Consider the following 20,478-nt stretch of genomic DNA (forward strand, 5'->3'; position numbering starts at 1 on the left):
TTTGCAGTTCTGTGTATATAGTTTGAGTTATGTTTAACAAATATTTGTATATAGTTTGAGAGTGAGTTTGCACGTTTGCAGTGTTTTAATTGTATTTCACTACACGTTTGCAGTGTTTTAATTGTATTTCACAACACTTTTGCACCTTAATAAAAACAAGCACCGTGATCTAATCTCCATTTAATTCTGTGTGCAAAATAACAGCAGCCGCATAATCAAACACTGCAAAACAAACAACAAGTGTATTGCGAGCTTTCATAAAGCAGACAAGTGAAGGCAGTGGTTTTAAGGGTTCAAAAAACATGACTTTATTATGTGTACATAGCAGAACAAAATCCAATAGAAATTATTCAAACATGCAGACAATCAGGCAGTAGCCATCTCATATGCTCAACATAACAATGATACTACAGTGAGCTAAAGTAGTAGCCATCTCATATGCTCAACATAACAATGATACTACAGTGAGCTAAAGTAGTAGCCATCTCATATGCTCAACATAACAATGATACTACAGTGAGCTAAAGTAGTAGCCATCTCATATGCTCAACATAACAATGATGCTACAGTGAGCTAAAGTAGCGCATCAGCCCCTGACGCACACCCAGTCCCTCAGTCTCAGCCCTTTGTGGCAGCGCCACCAAGGATGGTTCTGGTGTGTCATGAACACTCCATTCCTGTCTGTAGTCCTCACCATGGGCTTCACAAAGGTTGTGTAGAGCGCAGCATGAAATCACCATTGATTTCACCAGGGCCAGATCACAGTCATTCCGCTTCATAAGGCAACGCCACCTGCCCTTGAGTCTGCCAAAGGCATTCTCAACAGCAACCCTTGCTCTGCTTGTTTTGATGTTGTACTGTAGTTGTTCTTCAGTCAGTCGTCCGTTATCAGAAAATGGCTTCAAAAGCCAGCTTTGCAGGGGATATGCAGCATCCCCTAGAAGCAGTGGCGGACTGGCCACCGGGCAAGCCTGGCAAATGCCAGGAGGGCCGCGAGACTCTGGGCCGCTCAGAATGTATTATATAAAAAATAGATATATATTAATAATAATTAATAACTTATTTCAGCAGACCGCGGCCCAAAACTTTTGATATCGGCCGGGCCATCCACGCAGTTCTGCATCGCGGATGCCCAGGGCCCTAAACCAATAGGAGCAGAGTTCCCCTATGGGGCGGAGCTCCACGATATAGAACTGGAGTATGTAAACCAATAGGAGCAGAGCTTTAGGTAGCGGGGTAAACCAATAGGAGCAGAGCTTTAGGTAGCGGGGTAAACCAATAGGAGCAGAGCTTTAGGTAGCGGGGTAAACCAATAGGAGCAGAGCTTTAGGTAGCGGGGTAAACCAATAGGAGCAGAGCTCCCCTATGGGGCTCCGCTCCACTCATAGAACTGGAGTATATCTCCATAACTATCGTAGTCAGCTCTGTATCGCCAGTGGACACGTTACACTGCTTTCATTTTCAGAATGGGGGAATTTGATGAGAGCGATGCAGTTAATGTGCAACAACTGGATGCAGGGAGCAAGTGTAGTTGGAAGTAGGAATGCACCGAAATTCGCATGTATTGGGCCGAAAATAGCACAAAAAAGTACATTCGGTGTGAAAAGGCTATTGAAAGAGATATTGACTGATGACTGCCTACTGATAATACATATAATTACAGCAAACATGTCGGTAGTTTGGCATCTGTCCTCTGACTTTGTCACAGTTCCGCCCCCAGCTCCGCCCCCGGCTCATCAGCCGTCTATCAGTGGCGCCAGGTGTGGCCGATTAAGACCGCGACTGGTTCCTACTTAAGCCCTGCTCCTGCTTCCAGTCAACGCCAGATCGTAGCCACTTAATGGTTGGTTCATGTGTTCGTTCCCTCAACTCTAGACGTTACCCGTTACCCTAGCCTAACCCTATTCTCCCTGTTCCCCGTTTAAGGATTCCCTGCCTGCCGACCTCCTGCCTGTCTGACTACCTGCCTGACCCCCTGCCTGTCTGAGTACCTGCCTACCTGCCTGACCCCCTGCCTGTCTGAGTACCTGCATACCTGCCAGACCCCCAGCCTGACCTCCTACCTGCACTACCTACCTCCAGCCCAGGAGAGGGAGGATGCCAGGGAGCAGGCCGCCCAGGAGAGGGAGGATGCCAAGGAGCAGGCCGCCCAGGAGAGGGAGGTTGCCAAGGAGCAGGCCTTCCTGGAGAGGCAGAAAGCCTTCAACCGCGATTTTTTTTGTCCGTCTTTGGAGAGCTTGCCAAGGCCCTGGCAGGACGAAAGGAGTAAAAAGACTGTCTGCTCTTTTGCAGTTCTGTGTATATAGTTTGAGTTATGTTTAACAAATATTTGTATATAGTTTGAGAGTGAGTTTGCACGTTTGCAGTGTTTTAATTGTATTTCACTACACGTTTGCAGTGTTTTAATTGTATTTCACAACACTTTTGCACCTTAATAAAAACAAGCACCGTGATCTAATCTCCATTTAATTCTGTGTGCAAAATAACAGCAGCCGCATAATCAAACACTGCAAAACAAACAGCAAGTGTATTGCGAGCTTTCATAAAGCAGACAAGTGAAGGCAGTGGTTTTAAGGGTTCAAAAAACATGACTTTATTATGTGTACATAGCAGAACAAAATCCAATAGAAATTATTCAAACATGCAGACAATCAGGCAGTAGCCATCTCATATGCTCAACATAACAATGATACTACAGTGAGCTAAAGTAGTAGCCATCTCATATGCTCAACATAACAATGATACTACAGTGAGCTAAAGTAGTAGCCATCTCATATGCTCAACATAACAATGATGCTACAGTGAGCTAAAGTAGCGCATCAGCCCCTGACGCACACCCAGTCCCTCAGTCTCAGCCCTTTGTGGCAGCGCCACCAAGGATGGTTCTGGTGTGTCATGAACACTCCATTCCTGTCTGTAGTCCTCACCATGGGCTTCACAAAGGTTGTGTAGAGCGCAGCATGAAATCACCATTGATTTCACCAGGGCCAGATCACAGTCATTCCGCTTCATAAGGCAACGCCACCTGCCCTTGAGTCTGCCAAAGGCATTCTCAACAGCAACCCTTGCTCTGCTTGTTTTGATGTTGTACTGTAGTTGTTCTTCAGTCAGTCGTCCGTTATCAGAAAATGGCTTCAAAAGCCAGCTTTGCAGGGGATATGCAGCATCCCCTGAGACGCCTATAGGAACATGCTACAGCTGCTGAGACACTGCACACAAGCCTGAGAGTTTTACCGTCACGTTTGGATGCCGTGGTGAAGAGGAGATGGTGGTGGTCATGATATCCTCATAGATTGCATCCTCAACAGCTGGAGCTGGTTGTACAATAGAGAGGCAGAGGGATATATGCCAACAATCTATGTGTGATGGAAGAACAAATTGCCTTCATGCTTAGATTGCTTGATAACAACAATGCCCATATACTGTAACTCGTTGTGGAAAATTACATTTATTAGAGCCACACTTTTTATTTATTTATGTCCAATTACATCAACTTTCATAATCACATATTACATGGTTTGCTAGTTGAATGAAAACTACAAAGCATTAAATCACTGTTGGCTTCAACATAAATCAAATACATAAAATAATTAACTGTACCACAATCACAATGCTGCTTATTGAGTCTTCCAGTTATCTTCTGAATTGACGTCTTCCTCAGAAGTATCAGAAGTAGAGGAACAACTAACAGCGCAGACAGACCATACCATGCTCTTGAACCTGAAAAACAAACAAACAGTGTAGGCTGTTGATTTTACATCAAATGTAGCCAATACATGCTTTATAGCAACACACATGATCAATGAAAGGTGCATTTGAAGCACAATATTGAAGTTGAATTTATGTTATCCCATGGCTACCCTCATTCATAAAGATAAGATGCTCATAGGGAAGATTTACAAACTCTTATTACTTAGACAACTGTTTGGTTTAGCCCCTTAAATAAGGTCATAGAAGAGGTTTGAGGATATCCTGTCACAGAGAACGCCTGGAAACATCTGAAACCCTCTAGTGTCCTCTATCTCTCTTGTGATCTTTAAAAGACCAACTTCTCGTAGGCATATCATTGATTTCCTTTCTTTGGAAAGCATGCTGTGTCATGCTGTGTGTATCATTGTCAACATAGAAACAATTACTGTACTTAATGTTAAACACCTGTTGTTTTTTCTTGTTCAGTTAGGTGAACCATGATGCTGGTGTTCCTCACTCCACACTGGTTCTCTGCGATACACCAGTATAGCCCCTGGTGCTTCTCCTGAGAATTTAAATAATGGAATATTTCTGAATAAAATCAATCACTGGTTACTGCTCTCAATGTTGAAGGTGACTCACACGATATACAGTATGTGTTGGAATGTCATTATGTAGACAAATAGGTAGAACAACCCTGTAGTCTCCCAGATCTACCTTCTTGTAGCTTGGAAAGGAGGATTCTCTAGATTCTAGAACACTGTGGTAGGCAGCAATGGCCCAGCGTCTAGTCATTGACATCATACGACTCACTCACTATACTGTCATCTGCCCACTCTATCACACTGGCGGTACCTGAGCTGCAGAGATGTTGAGAGTCTCACTGATGTTGTGCATATCACCGCCTTCCCATTCCCACTGTGTCTGTGGCCTGGGGTTCCCATCTGCAGTACAGTGGAGAGTCAAGGGGGACCCCACTGCCAAGTTCAGAGAGCCCTGTATAACAGCACCAGAGTGGGTCCTCACAGTCACAGTGCTGGGCCCACCTGCAAGAGGATAGCATAGACCAGTACATTACACTTCTCATTTTAAACACAAATAAAGTCATTATCAGTCTTCTTTCACATAATAGACTCACAGTTAAGTGTGTAGTTTGCTGTCTTCCCATGTGGCCACAGTTGGTGAGACACCTCACAGGTACACACAGCAGGGATATGGCTCGCTTCCTCAGGGATGAAACTGAAGCGGCTGTGCAGAGAGAAGGTGCCGTCGCTATTGGTGTGTGTGTTGGTAGTGGCATCTCCAGTTGGTACATGGTGGTGCCCACAGGACCAAACAACATGTACGTCTCTAGGGTAGAACCCAATGGAAGAGCAGACAAGTTCCCATCTCTGTCCAGGCAGTAAGACCTGTGGCTGCGTTATCTGAACAGAGGCAGGCTCCACTTTGGGAACAAAACAGAAACAATAATCTGAGTTGTGTTTAAGGATGTGAGAACGGTTTTAGAGATTCACATTTCTCAGCTGTACAGAGGTAGCATTTGACGTTTTTGAAGTACTAAGTCTACTTACAGTAAGGTGAAACCATGGTTCCATTTCCTTGGACCCTTATTGTATCGACAGGTTTTGGCATTTCCACCTCACAGTAATATACAGCGTTGTTGTCTGAGAGAAGCCTCTTAATCGTATGGGAGAATGTACAGACGAATACATGTGTTGTTAAAACAGCAACTGTGCAGTAGGTAGGTACATGTATGTTCCTCATGGGTGACACTGTGTGGAATGTCTTATACATCCTTTCAGTCCCATTTCCAGTGTAGTTGAACTGACAATCTAAGGTTATAGAAGATCCAATTCTGCCTCTGATATGTGCAGGCTGATACCCTGTGACAACAGTTTCTAAAATCAAACATTTCATTAAGTTCAGTCAGATATTTGGGAAGATATATGCAGCCAGAACAAATTACATGAGTCACACAGTTGTCACACATATTGTCATAAATAAAGCTTATCTCAACAAATGCTAAAATATTAATTAGTAGATTAGATTAGATTAGATTAGATTCAATTCAACTTTATTGTCATTGCAGAGTACAAGTACCAGACAATGAAATGCAGTTTAGCATCTAACCAGAAGTGCAAATAGTGATATAAAACATGGCAATGATAGTGATAGGTACAGAGGCATCTTAGAGGTATATAGTTATGAGCTATGTACAGTTAAGGCAGCTTATGTACAGTATCATATGTACAGATATATAAATAGAAGCTAAAGACATACATCATTAGCTTCTATGTATACATCTGTACATACGATACTGTACATATGATACTGTACATACGTGCAATATGCAAAAATATGGTATGTACAAAGGTAGTATTTATAAACAGCAGTAGTGCAAAGACTAAATGCCCCATTTAGTAATGTACCTTCCTGCACTCATCAACCTGACATAATTCAGTGTCCAGTGTAGCATCATTTAAAAAATAAATAATAATAATAACTTACCAGGAGCAACAACAGGCAAAGGTAGTAGAGAACAAATGAAGAGAACAAAAAGACATTGTCTGAGAATGCTGCTTCCCCCTCTCATGATGTCTGAGAAGTGTCACCTGCCGAATGTGTGCCCTCTCTCCCACCACTGACACCATATAGGTGTCATGTGACCTAACCTGTCAACAGATGTAGGATGCTCATGAAGCCCACTGTGATAGATCAAAACAAGGAAATGTCTATTTATGTTTTGTGATTCATCCACTAAATGGGGCATTTTGATCAATTAAAAACAAGTAGATATCTTTCTCCATTTCTTGTGCAGCATGTTCCTTACCAAGATACAGTATGTATGTGTCAAGAGGTGTGAAGTGTGAAGTGAAACGTATGATTCAATAGCACAGACCACTAGATTCAAGGAAATCTTCCTCCAGATGTTTAGTCATTCTTCACATTGCTTTTTGTGGTCACTCATTAGGGTGGTCTTACATCAACATAAATAAATGCATTGGGGAGAGACAATAATTTTAATTAATTAATGGAAAAATTAATTAATTAGAATAATAAGCATCACAGCTTAATTACACTAGCAGACAGCAGGCCTACAGCCATACAGGCTTCCCCCACTTCTGATACCATAATAGCATGATATTTAAGTCTCACCTCTTCCACAGACAAAATACCGTAACTGACTCATCATGTAACATCAATGACCCCACCCACACAGGAAACCAGCCTTGAGACGTGACTTCACTGCGTTAACTCAGGCCTAAGAAACCCTGCCTGCAGAGACCATGCACCAGATCTGTTGCTGCATGTTGTCATATAGGCTACTGTGTGTGCAGTGTGAATATATACTGTTTGACAGTGTGGTCTAGGCATAGATGGTCTGGTGTTGTTGATTCAAAGTCAGCTGGTCAATGTAGCCTCTACACTCTTAGAACAAAAGTTATGTATAGAACTATTTTAAATGGAAACACAGGGGGTTCTTTAAATGGTGCTAAATAGAATGTATGGAGACATTTATTAATAATGGCATAGAACCCTTGTATTGACTTCAATGGATCGATTTTATGCTTTAAGAACCTTAAATTATTTTATTTGACAGATATTTTATGTTGTATTTAGAAGTAGGAACCTAGCTTCAGGAGGAGCACAGGAATTTTACACAGAACACATCTTACAGTTAAAATTTACAAGAACTCAAAGGTGAATGGCCTTGCATGACAATATGCATGACAATAGTGGCATGCCGCACCGATAGACGGGTACCATACCAACCACCCCAACCAAATGCATGCATGAACATGAGCACAGATGTAATACAATTAGTTAAGAGTCCAAACACCACCTGTTTGATTAAAAAGTCAAACAAATCTAAAAAATAAAGCACCTCTTTGATTATGTAGCTCTATAAATAAACTGTTGAACCTCCATATAAAGTTTCCATATAACCTAAAGAACTATTTTGTACACAGTCTGGTGGTGGTTGATATATTTTATGGTCATGTTTTTACTGTCAATGCAACATATTTTCAGCCTAATAGATCGTATGCATTCATCTACCTCCATCTAGTGGCAAGATATCACAGATTATTGTTTACCAACATTATGGTAAACAATAATCTGCACATGGATTGTAAATCCCAGAATGAGCAGTGTTTTTGTTGATTTCAGTAGTGCGATATTTGAGCGTCCTTTGGGATACGTATGTTAGTAGTAATTAAATTCTTAATTCTAGTAATCATTTAATTGGGTGACTAAAACGTAATGTAAAGTAATTTTGGCAGACTATAGATATTATAACCTTGAGCGTCTACGTCTACGTGCAGTCGCGACTCATGCAGTGGAAACGGCCACCTCACATGACTGGCAGCTCCATGATCCAATGAAAGCACAGGGCACGGCAGGAGTTCCTGTTTCGACGGCTTGTGAACGTGAGCAGCGAGGGGGATTCGGGCGATAAGGTACCACGTCCTTCACTTCATAATATCGATCAAGTAACCCTAGTCTAGTGTGTTGTTCGGGAACATCTAACCGTTTCTAATGTGGAAGTAATCGAACTTTAGAACCGAGGCGTTGAGGTTTCAACGCTCTCTATGTTCATTGCATGTTCATTGCAGTGCTCTAATCACTTTATCGTCAGTGATCTGTGATTGATGGAGAGATGCGAGAATGTTTGTTGTGACTTTACAGTGGATATTCTCAGAACTATATCAACTGGGTCCTAATGTACTTATTTTATAAACAAAGGTGGTCTAGCGGTAATACACCAGAAAACACTTCTGTGGGCCCGTTCCAATTGCAAGAAACAGTGCTGTTCCAATTGCATACAGACCGATGTCCAAGGGTTGTCGTTTCTTAATTATTTGTTTCAGTGAAAGAACATTGAATAGCCTTATACTTAAAATGTCGGGTTGCCCCACCTCAATCTAATGTTGGAGTGAGTACTCTGGCTCAGGGAGTCATGTCTCCAGTTGGGGGTCAGTTTCTATGTTGCATGATTGAAGTTCCTTGGGTGACAGTGACACTGGTGTCTGCTTTCAAGAGTTGTAATGAGGATAGATCACCCCATGATTACTTACAGCCATGCAACATTGGCTTTACTTCTACCATTGTTCATGACTGCATTATGAGTTGTGCATTTACTGGCTTATCTTCAAAGAAACAAACAGTTACATGGTTCATTGATGCTGAGTGGTAATTTTGGTTTTAAGCTAATCTTTTTTTAGTATAGGGAAGAGTCAAATATTCTTAGATTGCATGATCTGAATACATGTCTATCTATGTTGGAATGCTGCAATGTCAAGGTTGAGAAACCAAAGCCAAATCATTTTACTCCAGCTACCAGTCTCAGAGAATTTAAATTTAATTAAAAGTACTCCTAATTGCATACAAATCACAAAATGGTCTTGGACCAAAATACAGATCTCCTCCCACTCAATATTCCAGCAAGGCCACTATGGTCAGCTGAGACTAGCCTTTTTATCCATTAACTATTATCTTATTAAATGTTTTATCTATTTACTTCTTATATCTGCTTTTTATTCATTGTCTATTATCTTGTTAAATGTTTATCTATTACATTTCTCTCTCTCTATATATAATAATAATAATAATAATAATAACTTTATTTGTATAGCGCTTTTCCTGCAAACGTTGCAGCTCAAAGTGCTTTAATCATTATATATATTCTTGTAATTTTTATTTTCTTACTATCCTCCTCCTCTCCTCTCTGTATTTTTTAATGCTGTATGTAAAACCACTTTGAATTGCCCCTGTTGTATCAAATGTACAGTAAGATGTAATAAAGGCGATTCTGTTTTCTAGGTTGTGGGTCTGAGGTTTCCCCTCTTCTGTTCCCCGATTCTACAAGGATCTCCACAGATTGGACCTACTGTGGAATTTCCTGCCTCACTTGTAGAAGGAACCAAAGCCAGGACAGTGAACACAGCAACCAGAAACATATACAGTGGAGAAATAACTGCTTGGAACTTGACAGAATCAAACTGTCAAGGAAGAGAGGGGATATTCCTCTGCCTGTGTAGTAGCGCCATTGGCTTTCTGTAAGAGTGACAGAGAGGACTTTGACCCATTTCTGTGAAGTCCATCTACTTCCAGCCATTCTTATTAAGCCAATGCTACTCTTTAACTCCACGCCTCCATTGTTCCAGTGTAAACATGAACAACAGAGTGTTTAATCTATCCAAGTTAGCTACTGACTCCACCCACTGCTGATGCCATCACTCTCTGATTGGCCGTGTTCCAGATGAAAAGTGATCTAGGAACCTGTCAGCACTGACAAAGTGGTATTTGATTCATACGGAAGAAGTTAGGGGATACATTCCCTGAAGTCTTTTTTTATTTTATTTTCTACTTGCCCCAATTTACTAGTCTCTCTACCTCTGGAATCATGGGGGCCGCAGGTTATGGTTACTATCGCACGGTCATCTTCATGTCCATGTTTGTTGGGTACTCTTTGTACTACTTCAACAGGAAGACCTTCTCCTTTGTCATGCCCTCTGTGATGGAGGAGATTGAACTGGACAAGGATGACCTCGGTAAGTGAGTTGTCTTATTAGACTTTCTAGCTACCCTTTGGTCAAGCATTGTTTGTTAGGCTGTCTCTCCCTGCTGCATGTATACGTTGTATAAAACACACGTCCTCATTCTCTGTCTTATTACCTCTGCGTAGGCTTGATCACCAGTAGCCAGACCATGGCCTATGCTATCAGTAAGTTCATCAGTGGCGTGTTGTCAGACCAGATCAGCGCTCGCTGGCTCTTCTCCATCGGCCTCTTCGTGGTGGGGTCCATTAACGTGGTCTTCTCCTGGTCCTCCACTGTGACTGTGTTCGCTGCCTTGTGGTTCGTTAACGGTCTGGGTCAAGGTCTGGGCTGGCCACCCTGTGGGAAGGTGCTGCGCAAGGTAAGACTACTCATCCTACAGGGAGAGACTATGGGAAGGGGCTTCCATACAAGAAGGTTGAATTCATGAACATATACATCTTGGAACCAAGGAATCTCCTATGCCCAGAGTCCTCCCTTAACAAAGGCCAGAGCTCCACACTAACAAGTTGACTTTAACAGTATACACACACATATTCTAGGTATTGAAGGTATTGATATTGAACAGGCTAATCCCGTTTGGCCCCTAAACCTAATAGTCCTCTCCTCTCTCCCCACCATTTTAGATTTAGTCTTCTGTTTATGTGCGTCACTATTTGCGTCAATATTAGGGGGAAAGTGCACCTGACACTCACCAGTTGGCACGGTTACAAGGAATCCTAACCCTTGCCCTCACATAGCACTGACCTTTAGGGCCAGACTGTTCTCTGTGAAGGAGCCACACCAGCTGATACTGGGTCATCTTGGCACTGGGTGCTCATAGTGACATGTCCAGGGGCCCTAAGGAAATAGACATAAGATGTAGATTCTATGCAATAATGTTCTGAATATCTTCATTTATACACAACTACAGTATATTAAGTTTCTGCATGCAGTTTAGATGAATCATTTGTTTATTTGAATGACTATACACTGAGACAACTGGAGTTCCAAGGAGCTGCTGTCAAGGTCAAAGAGAGATGAATAAATAGGCTTTGGCATGTGTGCCAGGCTGAGAGAGAGGGATTAGGTTGCTATAGTATTTATAGAGGCTGCTGACCAAGCCTAATACAAACACATAGATACAGGTGTGTTCGTTCCTAATGGCAAGGATAATAGCTAGCACCTCAGCCTGACCATGATGACACATTGTAAGAGGCAGTGCTGAAGCGCTTAGCAGTACTTCATTGCGGATCATCAAGATACTAAATCAACCTGGGGGCGCTTGGTGGCGTAACGCACCAATATTCAAATAAGCATATCTTCTTCTGATTTCAATGCATGACACATCATTTGAAAGCCCACAAGCTGCACTTTCATAATCTGTATAAAAAAATAAATCCTTGCCGGCTTGGGGACCAAGGGTCCACAACATTCCAGCTGAATGGTAAACACATGTCAGGGCATGTCAGGGCGTAAATGTCATGGAGGTTATTAAAGGCCAGGGTCCAGGGAGAACAGGTGGGTTTTGAGACGCCGTTGAAAGGTGGTCATGAATGGGGGCAGTGAGTTCCAGAGCCTATGGACAGGCCCGGAGAATGTCCTTTTGGACATTCTTACCAAAAACTGGGGAGGTTGGATTTGGGTTTGATTTTGTGGATGAGTAGGAGGTCAGATTGTTACTGAGGGAAGGAGGCAGTTGGTGGAGGGCTTTGTAGGTCAGGAGTAGGATTTTGGGGTGATGTGATTCCAGGAATAAGTATTTGGACTTGTCAGACATCTATGATACTGTTCTGCTCAGAGTTTACTGCTTATTCTCTGCAGTGGTGATTTGACAGAAACCCTCATTTAGTTACCCTTCCATCTCTACCGTGTTCATTGTCATAATATGCACAGAATAATAATATAAAATAAGTTTCATGTTTTATTGTTGCGTCACATTACACAAGTGTAAGAGAGTAAAATTCTTAGTCTTCGTTTCCTGACATTGCAGCACAAGACAATAAGGCAATAGACATAAGTGAAGATAAAGGAAAGTGACGATATTACAGGGTGACTGTTGGTTGCTGTGTGTGAATAAGGGTACTTAATTCATGTAAAAGCGAGAGTGAAGTTTAGATGGGTCGGCTAACTTGTTTGTGTGTGTACAGTGTAAGGATGCAATTGATTACTTTAATGTTGACATCTCTCTCTCTCTCTGTCCATCCTCAGTGGTTTGAGCCATCCCAGTTTGGTACGTGGTGGGCGGTGCTGTCATGTAGTATGAATCTGGCTGGTGGGCTGGGGCCTCTCCTAGCCACTATCCTGCTCCAGTACTACGACTGGAGGACCATCCTGTCCGTGTCGGGCGTTGTCTGTGCTGCCTTTGCCTTCATCTGTTTGATATTCGTAAAGAACGAGCCCAAAGACGTGGGCCTGCCCAGCATCGAAGCTGTAGCCAAGAAGGGGGCCAAGGGAGGTGAACAGCCTCAGTTTACACACATACACACTCACACACACATATACACACACACACACACACATACAAGTACGCACACACTCATCGGTTTATGGCCTTACTTTTTTACTATTCCTACGGTTGCGATACTTCCACCAGTGCAACCACTCACCCCAAAACATGTACGTGTGAAGGTAACACGTGTTATTGGATAGTGTTGACTCTTGTCTCCTCTCCTTCTCCTCTTCCAAGCAGCAGCCAACAGTGAGAGCACCCTGCGGGAGTTCCTCCTGTCCCCCTATCTGTGGCTGCTGTCCCTGGGCTACATGGTGGTGTTTGGGGTGAAGACTGCCTGCACTGACTGGGGTCAGCTCTACCTGATCCAGGAGAAGGGCCAGACTGTCCTCATGGGTAAGACTCTCACTCTGACTCTCACTCATACTCTCTCACTCTCACACACACTGGTTTCTTGGGAGTCACTGCTCCGGAATGGCTAGAGGGCCCACTGCAGCTTATTTGCATTTGTGCATGTTTGTCCACACATGTCGTCCACAGGCAGCTCTTACATGAGTGCCCTAGAGGTGGGCGGCCTGGTGGGCAGCCTTGCAGCTGGCTTCCTCTCAGACAGGGCTGTCGCTAGGGTAAGTGAGAACATAAAATGCAAGCGGCTCCATTGTGCTTCAGCAAAACGGGGTGCTGAACTGAGCATAACATACTCAGCAACTCAAACTCTTGCAACTGTGCTTATTCAACCGATGTTTAAGTAAACAGCATGAAAATATATTGCACACAACGCATTGGCTAGTATCCCATTAACTGATGTCTCATCCTGTCTATTAGAATATAACAGTTACCATGGTGGACATGGCTCACATGGTTTTGCCATTTCTTTTGCTTAAGCAAAATGGAGCCCACGGTTTAATATGCTTTTAGGTTGGCCGTTACACATAAACCACCAATATTCCTAATTCCTAATGAAGGCCAATCTCTCTCCTGTTTTCTACTGTATGATGTGCCTCCTCTCATTACTGTCCTCATGTCCCACAGCAAGGCTTGAGTACCCATGGCAACCCTCGCCATGGTCTGCTGCTTACCATGATGTCTGGCATGTTTGTGTCTATGTATCTCTTCCGGATCACCGTCACATCTGAGGCCCCGACGGTAATGACAAATTGCTCTTGAATTTCTGTCAATCATCCTGAAGTGTATTTGCAAGTTATTCAATTATGTTGTAACTTTAAGTTTGGTTAACTCCTTTCTTTTTAATCTGTCGTTGACCTTTTTTTTTCTCTTTGTTCCCAAAGGAAGCTCCCATCTGGAGTCAGGCCCTTCATCCCCTATCTGTCCTCATTGGCCTGTCAGAGAAAGAGGTAGACATCTTAATATTGGTGGCAGTATATATAAATGCCATTTAGCTTTTATCCAAAGCGACTTACATTGCAGTGAGTGCATACATTTGTCAGTGTATATGGTCCCAGTGGAAATCAAACCCACAACCTAAGCATTGTTAGCATCATGCTCTACCAACTGAGCCACAGAGTACCATACTCTTCTTACACACTTTCTTGTCAGATATGTTCACGGTCTTCAGTCTTAAATCAAGCTATTGGTGAAAATAGCAGGGGGAAACATGTAGTATGAGAGAACAGGAAGACAAAAACATCTGAGACAGACCAATATTTCCTAACTTCTCATATTCTCATATTAAGATCTGGATCCTCTCCTTGGGTGCCATGTTTGGATTTTCCTGTTATGGACCAATCGCATTGTTCGGAGTGATTGCAAATGAGTGTGCTCCGTCAAACTACTGTGGGACCTCCCATGCCATTGTAGCTCTAATGGCTAATGGTAAGTCTGTAGCTTGGTTCCTCTGATATGTCAAATGCATACAGAGATGTGAGCCTCTGTCATTCTCTGTGATTAGTGTCAGTAAACTGCATTTCTATTGGTCACAGTTGGGGCATTTCTCGCGGGACTCCCCTTCAGCACCATTGCCAAGCAACACAGCTGGGAAACGGCCTTCTGGGTAGCTGAGGTGACCAGTGCCGTGGCAACCGTCTGTTTCTTCTTGCTGCGTAACATGCGCACCAAGATGGGCCGGGTCCCCCAGAAAACAGATTGATCACTGCGCCAGCTGAACCAAGGCACCGAGCCCCACTGTGGGACTGGATGATCAGTCTACTGGGACTTAACACTTCATACAGTACCCCTATTTCCCTCATAACACAACACTGTGTCAAGGTGATCTCATCTCAACCTATCATGACCTATATTACACTTTTAGTCATATGAATTAATTAGAGTAACCATGTTGACGCTCCTAATAGGGAACACATTACACATTAAATGACTCTGAAATGCTCCATAAATACTGCAGTTAGCACAGACCACATCGATCTTTTATCTACGTTCAGAACCCTCAAGTCAATGACAGTATCTTATGTTTTTACTTGGTTTGCTCGGACCCAATGTCAGTATGAAGAGCTGAATGAGTGAACTAAACACCTACGGGTGGAATGCTAACTCGAGATCAGGCCACCAAACTCGGACATTCACGTAAATGTTGCATTTATCTCAATGGGAAATTTGTGTGCAGATCTCGTATTAAGATTCCACCCCTAAGCACATGGATGTATATTCGAAAAAATAAGCTACAGTATTGGTGCTTCAGCAAATGCTTGACCTGACAATGTTATTTATTCATTGACCTCATTTGAAGTCATTTTTGTATATACAGCATGTCCTACAGATTAATTTAAAATGATCTATTCTCTTACCACTATGCTAGTTAGTCATGTCACCCCTGTAAACACTGATTTGAAGGACAGTGTGGAATACACAGTGAATGTGTGCTGGTAATGCCAATTGCATAGATTGCCTTCAGTGGAGGCTAAATGTCTTGAAGTTACTGAATGTTTAATTGATGGAACACACTCTTGGGTCTAAAGAATTTGCACACAAGTAGCCTGATGTGTGATAGTTTCCTCTTTCTATACATAATTCACACATTAATATTACGGTAAATGAAACAAATAGGGTGCTGTTGTTGAATGAAGAAAAGCAATAAAAGAAGTCTATTTTGGTACACCCTACTGCATGTTACAGACATGTTTACAATGTAGAGATCTGTCTTAGCTGTTCTGCAACTGTCAACCTTTACAGTGTTTGTCACATGACACTATTTTGTCACTACCATGTTGACATTCACTGTAACAGGTTTACTTGTCCCTCAAATGTGTTGTTGTTGTCATCAGCACCTCTACTGTGTTATTTTCTCTATGTGAAAATGTCAATCTCACTTTGGTGCCATTTGGGAGTACTGGAATAATTATGTGAAATTGTAAGAAGAGCTAATAAAGTATAAGCAAAGTCACCCAGTCATTGTTTTACTTTAAAACCTGACATTCTATGTAAAGCTGTCATGCACAAGTACCTTTACAGACAACTCATGATTCAATGTTACCTTAGTGTGCTGAACGGGGACGGGGGGTAATGATGAAGATGTCTTTAGGAGGGACAGTTAAGATGTAGCCTGAAGAGATGGGTCTTCAGTCTACAGCGGAAGATAGATAGTGACTCCCACCAGCGGGGCGCCAGGACAGTGAAAAGCCGTGACCGAGTAGGCCGACTAATGCATCCACGTAGAGACGGCGGTGCAGGCTGCCAGCCGAGGTGAAAGATCGGGGTGATCGGGCAGAGGTTTGGGGGGTGATCGGGCAGAGGTTTGGGGGCTGACCGTTGCTTGCAAATAGGGAGGTGTTGTTCCCTTTGCCGGCCAGTAGGGGAGCACCAGGGCCTTGAATCTGATGCGAGCCGCTACCGGGAGCCAGTGACGGGTGCGAAGGAGAGGGGTCTCTGACATGGTAGAACTTGGTAAGATGGAACACCAGACGGGCGGCAGCATTCTGGATGAGCTGCACTCTGCTGCAGAGGTCTGATGGCGGATGGTCACTCTGACTCAGTCTCGGAGCACTGACCAGTGTGCTTGGTATTTGTCATGTTTGTGAACTGTATCTGTATTTGTCTGACCGTTTGCCACAACTGCAATTCCCCCTGGGAAAAAAAAGATCTATCCATCTATCTACAGTCATGGACAAAAATATTGGCACCCCTGCACTTCTGCCAGATAATGCACCACTTCTCCCAGAAAATGGTTGCAATTAGGCTATAAATGCTTTAGTATTTACATGTTAATGTCTTTTGTTTGCATTGGAACAACACAAAAAAGCCAAATCGGATATCATTCCACACAGTCCAATATGTTTGTCCATATCTGTATTTTGGAAGGAATTTCTTAATTCTATTTAGATAACCCTCTTAGTAGGATGTATTGCTCTACTTAGATCCAACCGATAATTAAACAATTGTATAAAACATTATATACTTGTATGTTTAATTAAATTGACAATAAATATATCGACATATAGCCTAATCTACTTAAATAGGAACGGACACATAATTGTCAACCCACCACAATACAACGTTAATGTACAAACAGAAAGCTTGACGGACTGTTGTGATAGTTTACATTTTTTATTTGTCATGTGTGTAAAATGTTTGTGATATGCGGTAGTTCTCCTGCCCGTTATTATGTATGTGCTCTACTTGTCTTGATGTAATTGTTGTTTTGTGTTAAAAAAATAAAACAATAAAATATGAAACAGGAAGTAACGTTTCTGCACATGAAATAAATGCGCATGCGCAGCTGAGAATCTTTCTCTCTGAACCGACTCGTGTTGCCTCAACATGGTAAGAGAGCACGTTGGAGAGAAATTTTCATTTTCCTCATCAAATTACTTAAATATTTCTACATTTGACTACTGTATTTGTACACTTGTATACTAGTATTCGATAAATTAATGAGAGAATATACTTAAAATGCATTTTAATGCTACAATACTAGTTCAATTCAACGCAGCTCGCGGACACGGAGTTAGCCGTGTAGCTACTAGCTAGCTAAGTCGACGGCTGCTTGACTTTGCTGAGGTGTAGCTAGCTATGAGTTGCGGCCTACTGTACTCAACCATCCATACACGTATGTCTATCCAACAGTATTTCTTTTATTTTGTTTACAGCCGCCCAAGAAGGACGATAAGAAGGGGAAGGATTCGGGCAAGGCCAAAAAAGACAAGGATGCCAACAAATCTGGAGGCAAGGCCAAGAAGAAGGTAGCTACATCATGTATATAGCTACGTGCTGCTGAGTAGCTCGGCCGTTGCTGGATGTCTGTCAATAATGTCCTAAACCCACCAGCAGACTGCAAAAGTGACTCAACATTGAACAAATATATATGGTTGTTGCAGATCAGTTCATGTCACTGTTATGCCCCTGTATTAATGCCTGGCCTGTTCTTTTCCCGAGTAGAAGTGGTCCAAAGGAAAGGTGAGGGATAAGCTCAACAACCTGGTCCTCTTCGACAAGGCCACCTACGACAAGCTCCTGAAAGAAGTTCCCAATTACAAACTCATCACGCCTGCGGTGGTATCTGAGAGGCTAAAGATCAGAGGTTCTCTTGCAAGAAGGGCTCTCCAAGAACTCCTTGCTAAAGGTATAACACTTGTCAACACCATGCTTGATTATGAGGAATGGGAAGTATGGTTTTGGGTGTGGTATATTAGTGACACTATCATTGTTACATCTGAATGTACTGGTGATTGTGCACAAATGTATTAAATAAATACTAGTGCCTGTCAAGCCATGTCACAATGAGTATGATGTGTGCAACTCTGATCTGGTGTATTCTTCCAATCTGTTGCCCACAGGTATGATCAGGCTGGTGTCAAAGCACAGAGCACAGGTGATCTACACACGCAACACAAAGGGCGATGAGGAGGGTGGTGATGAGAAGCCAGAGAAGGCTGAGAAGGCTGAAAAGCCCGATAAGGCTGACAAGGCAGAAAAGGCAGAAAAAGCAGAAAAGGCATGAGGTGAGCAGAGCACACTGCAGCGCTGTCAGACTTAATTCCTATAATCTTACTTCACATTTCGTTTCAAAGGCCCATATATAATATACCATTGGTGTTTAATGAAGCTCATACAGTATATTATGTCATTGTACATTTTGATGGCCAGTGATCACAACCATGCAAGTCACATTTTAACACAATTTCTTGTTTCTTTCAGGCACCAGTCATCTGAATCAAGATCTCTTTGTGGGTTAAAATAAAGTCAACAAAAACCTAAGAATTGTCTGTTTGTTATTGTGCTTGGGAGTTATGCTCTGTCAAAGTTGCTACTGATAATTAAACATTCTGTCATATACATTCTGTCATGGAAAAGTATTGTGTCAATTTATTTATATTTAAATACATGTATCAGACAACTTATCAATATGTGCCAGCATGGCTTTATGGAACAATAGGAATGACATGGAATAAAATAAATAAACCTTTGTGGGGCAAGGCAGATATTTAAACCCACTGGTTAGGAGAAAGGTCAGACATCTACTATTACCTCCCTATACCTCCCCTAAATTCTTGATTGTATGTAAGTGACTGTTTTGTCACTTTAACTTGGGTGATGTGGGACATCTAGCATCCAGTGTGTTTATTTCCTGTTTTAACAAATTCTAGTCAACAGGACTTTTACTATAGGTTTAGTATGGATGTCATGAACACAAGAAGTTAAGTGTCCCAGATTACCTGAGTTCACCCCATGTATTCCCCTAGCGGGCCTATCTACACCTAGGGGTTAGGAAAGTTGTGTAACCAAGGCAACAGCATCTCTGAAAGAGTAAGACTTGCCTATGGGGGAAGTGGCTTGCGTCTTTAGAATGTGTATGCTGGATGAACAGCTGCGCAAGCCACCTCTCAAAATTTAATTACGTTCTGAATTAATTTCTTGTGCTTAAACTTGAAATCAAATAAACCTGTTCATCCGTAGCGGCACAGAGGCTCACAGGATTGGCATGTTTGTCTTGATAAAGCGCTCACAGGGAATTGAATAAGCAGCGTGTTATTGACACAAAATTACATAAAGGCATCAGGTTACTAATTCTGAAATGGAACTAGAGAGTAGTGGCCAGTGATGCGTTGACAGGTATTGTCATTGTTTATTATAATCTATTTAAATGTCATAAAATACGCACAGTTTAGGTAGCCTGAAGCTTTTGCAGCTATTGACAGTGGCGGTCTCAGACTCAGAAGGATTCTATAAGGAAATCACTCTGCTTGTATGGATACATAATATTCCCAACTAGACAGCTCAAGACAGGTAGCCTATCCACAGCCAATATTACTTGACATAATTTATCGTATAGTCTATATATATATATATATATATATATATATATATATATATATATATATATATATATATATATACAGTACAGGCCAAAAGTTTGGACACATCTTCTCATTCAATGTGTTTCCTTTATTTTCATGACTACCGGTATTTACATTGTAGATTCTCACTGAAGGCATCAAAACTATGAATGAACACATGTGGAATGATGTACTTAACAAAAAACAAAAAGTGTGAAATAACTCTAAATATGTCTTATATTTTAGATTCCTCAAAGTAGCCACCCTTTGCTTTTTTGTTGTTAATAAAATAAAAAAATGTTGTTGTTAATAAAATCTATAATAATAATATTAAATATATATATAATAACGTATTATTATTAACACATATTATATTAAATATTATTATTATATATTTTATTAACAACAAAAAAACATGTGTTCATTCATAGTTTTGATGCCTTCAGTGAGAATCTACAATGTACCAAATAGTCATGAAAATAAAGGAAACGCATTGAATGAGAAGGTGTGTCCAAAGTTTTGGCCTGTACTGTATAACTTAACTCAATGC

General features: G+C 41.8%; 2 protein-coding genes across 2 annotated transcripts; both read left to right on the forward strand.

Moving 5' to 3' along the window:
- Positions 1 to 10,096: 10,096 nt before the first annotated feature.
- slc37a4b (solute carrier family 37 member 4b) lies at positions 10,097 to 15,966 on the forward strand (the record flags this gene model as incomplete). Its single annotated transcript, XM_080528567.1, has 9 exons — positions 10,097 to 10,244; positions 10,379 to 10,611; positions 12,441 to 12,687; positions 12,919 to 13,077; positions 13,222 to 13,307; positions 13,714 to 13,827; positions 13,971 to 14,036; positions 14,376 to 14,514; positions 14,622 to 15,966. The coding sequence occupies 9 exons, from the start codon at positions 10,097 to 10,099 to the stop codon at positions 14,786 to 14,788; spliced, it is 1,359 nt and encodes a 452-aa protein (XP_080384693.1). The 3' UTR covers positions 14,789 to 15,966.
- A 1,414-nt stretch (positions 15,967 to 17,380) lies between these two features.
- On the forward strand, positions 17,381 to 18,937 carry rps25 (ribosomal protein S25). Its single transcript, XM_080528573.1, has 5 exons — positions 17,381 to 17,415; positions 17,742 to 17,834; positions 18,031 to 18,214; positions 18,429 to 18,593; positions 18,790 to 18,937. The coding sequence occupies exons 1-4, from the start codon at positions 17,413 to 17,415 to the stop codon at positions 18,590 to 18,592; spliced, it is 444 nt and encodes a 147-aa protein (XP_080384699.1). The 5' UTR covers positions 17,381 to 17,412; the 3' UTR covers position 18,593; positions 18,790 to 18,937.
- Positions 18,938 to 20,478: the final 1,541 nt, after the last annotated feature.

Source organism: Nansenia antarctica, assembly GCF_963989245.1.
Source record: "Nansenia antarctica genome assembly, chromosome: 4".
NCBI lineage: Eukaryota > Metazoa > Chordata > Actinopteri > Argentiniformes > Microstomatidae > Nansenia > Nansenia antarctica.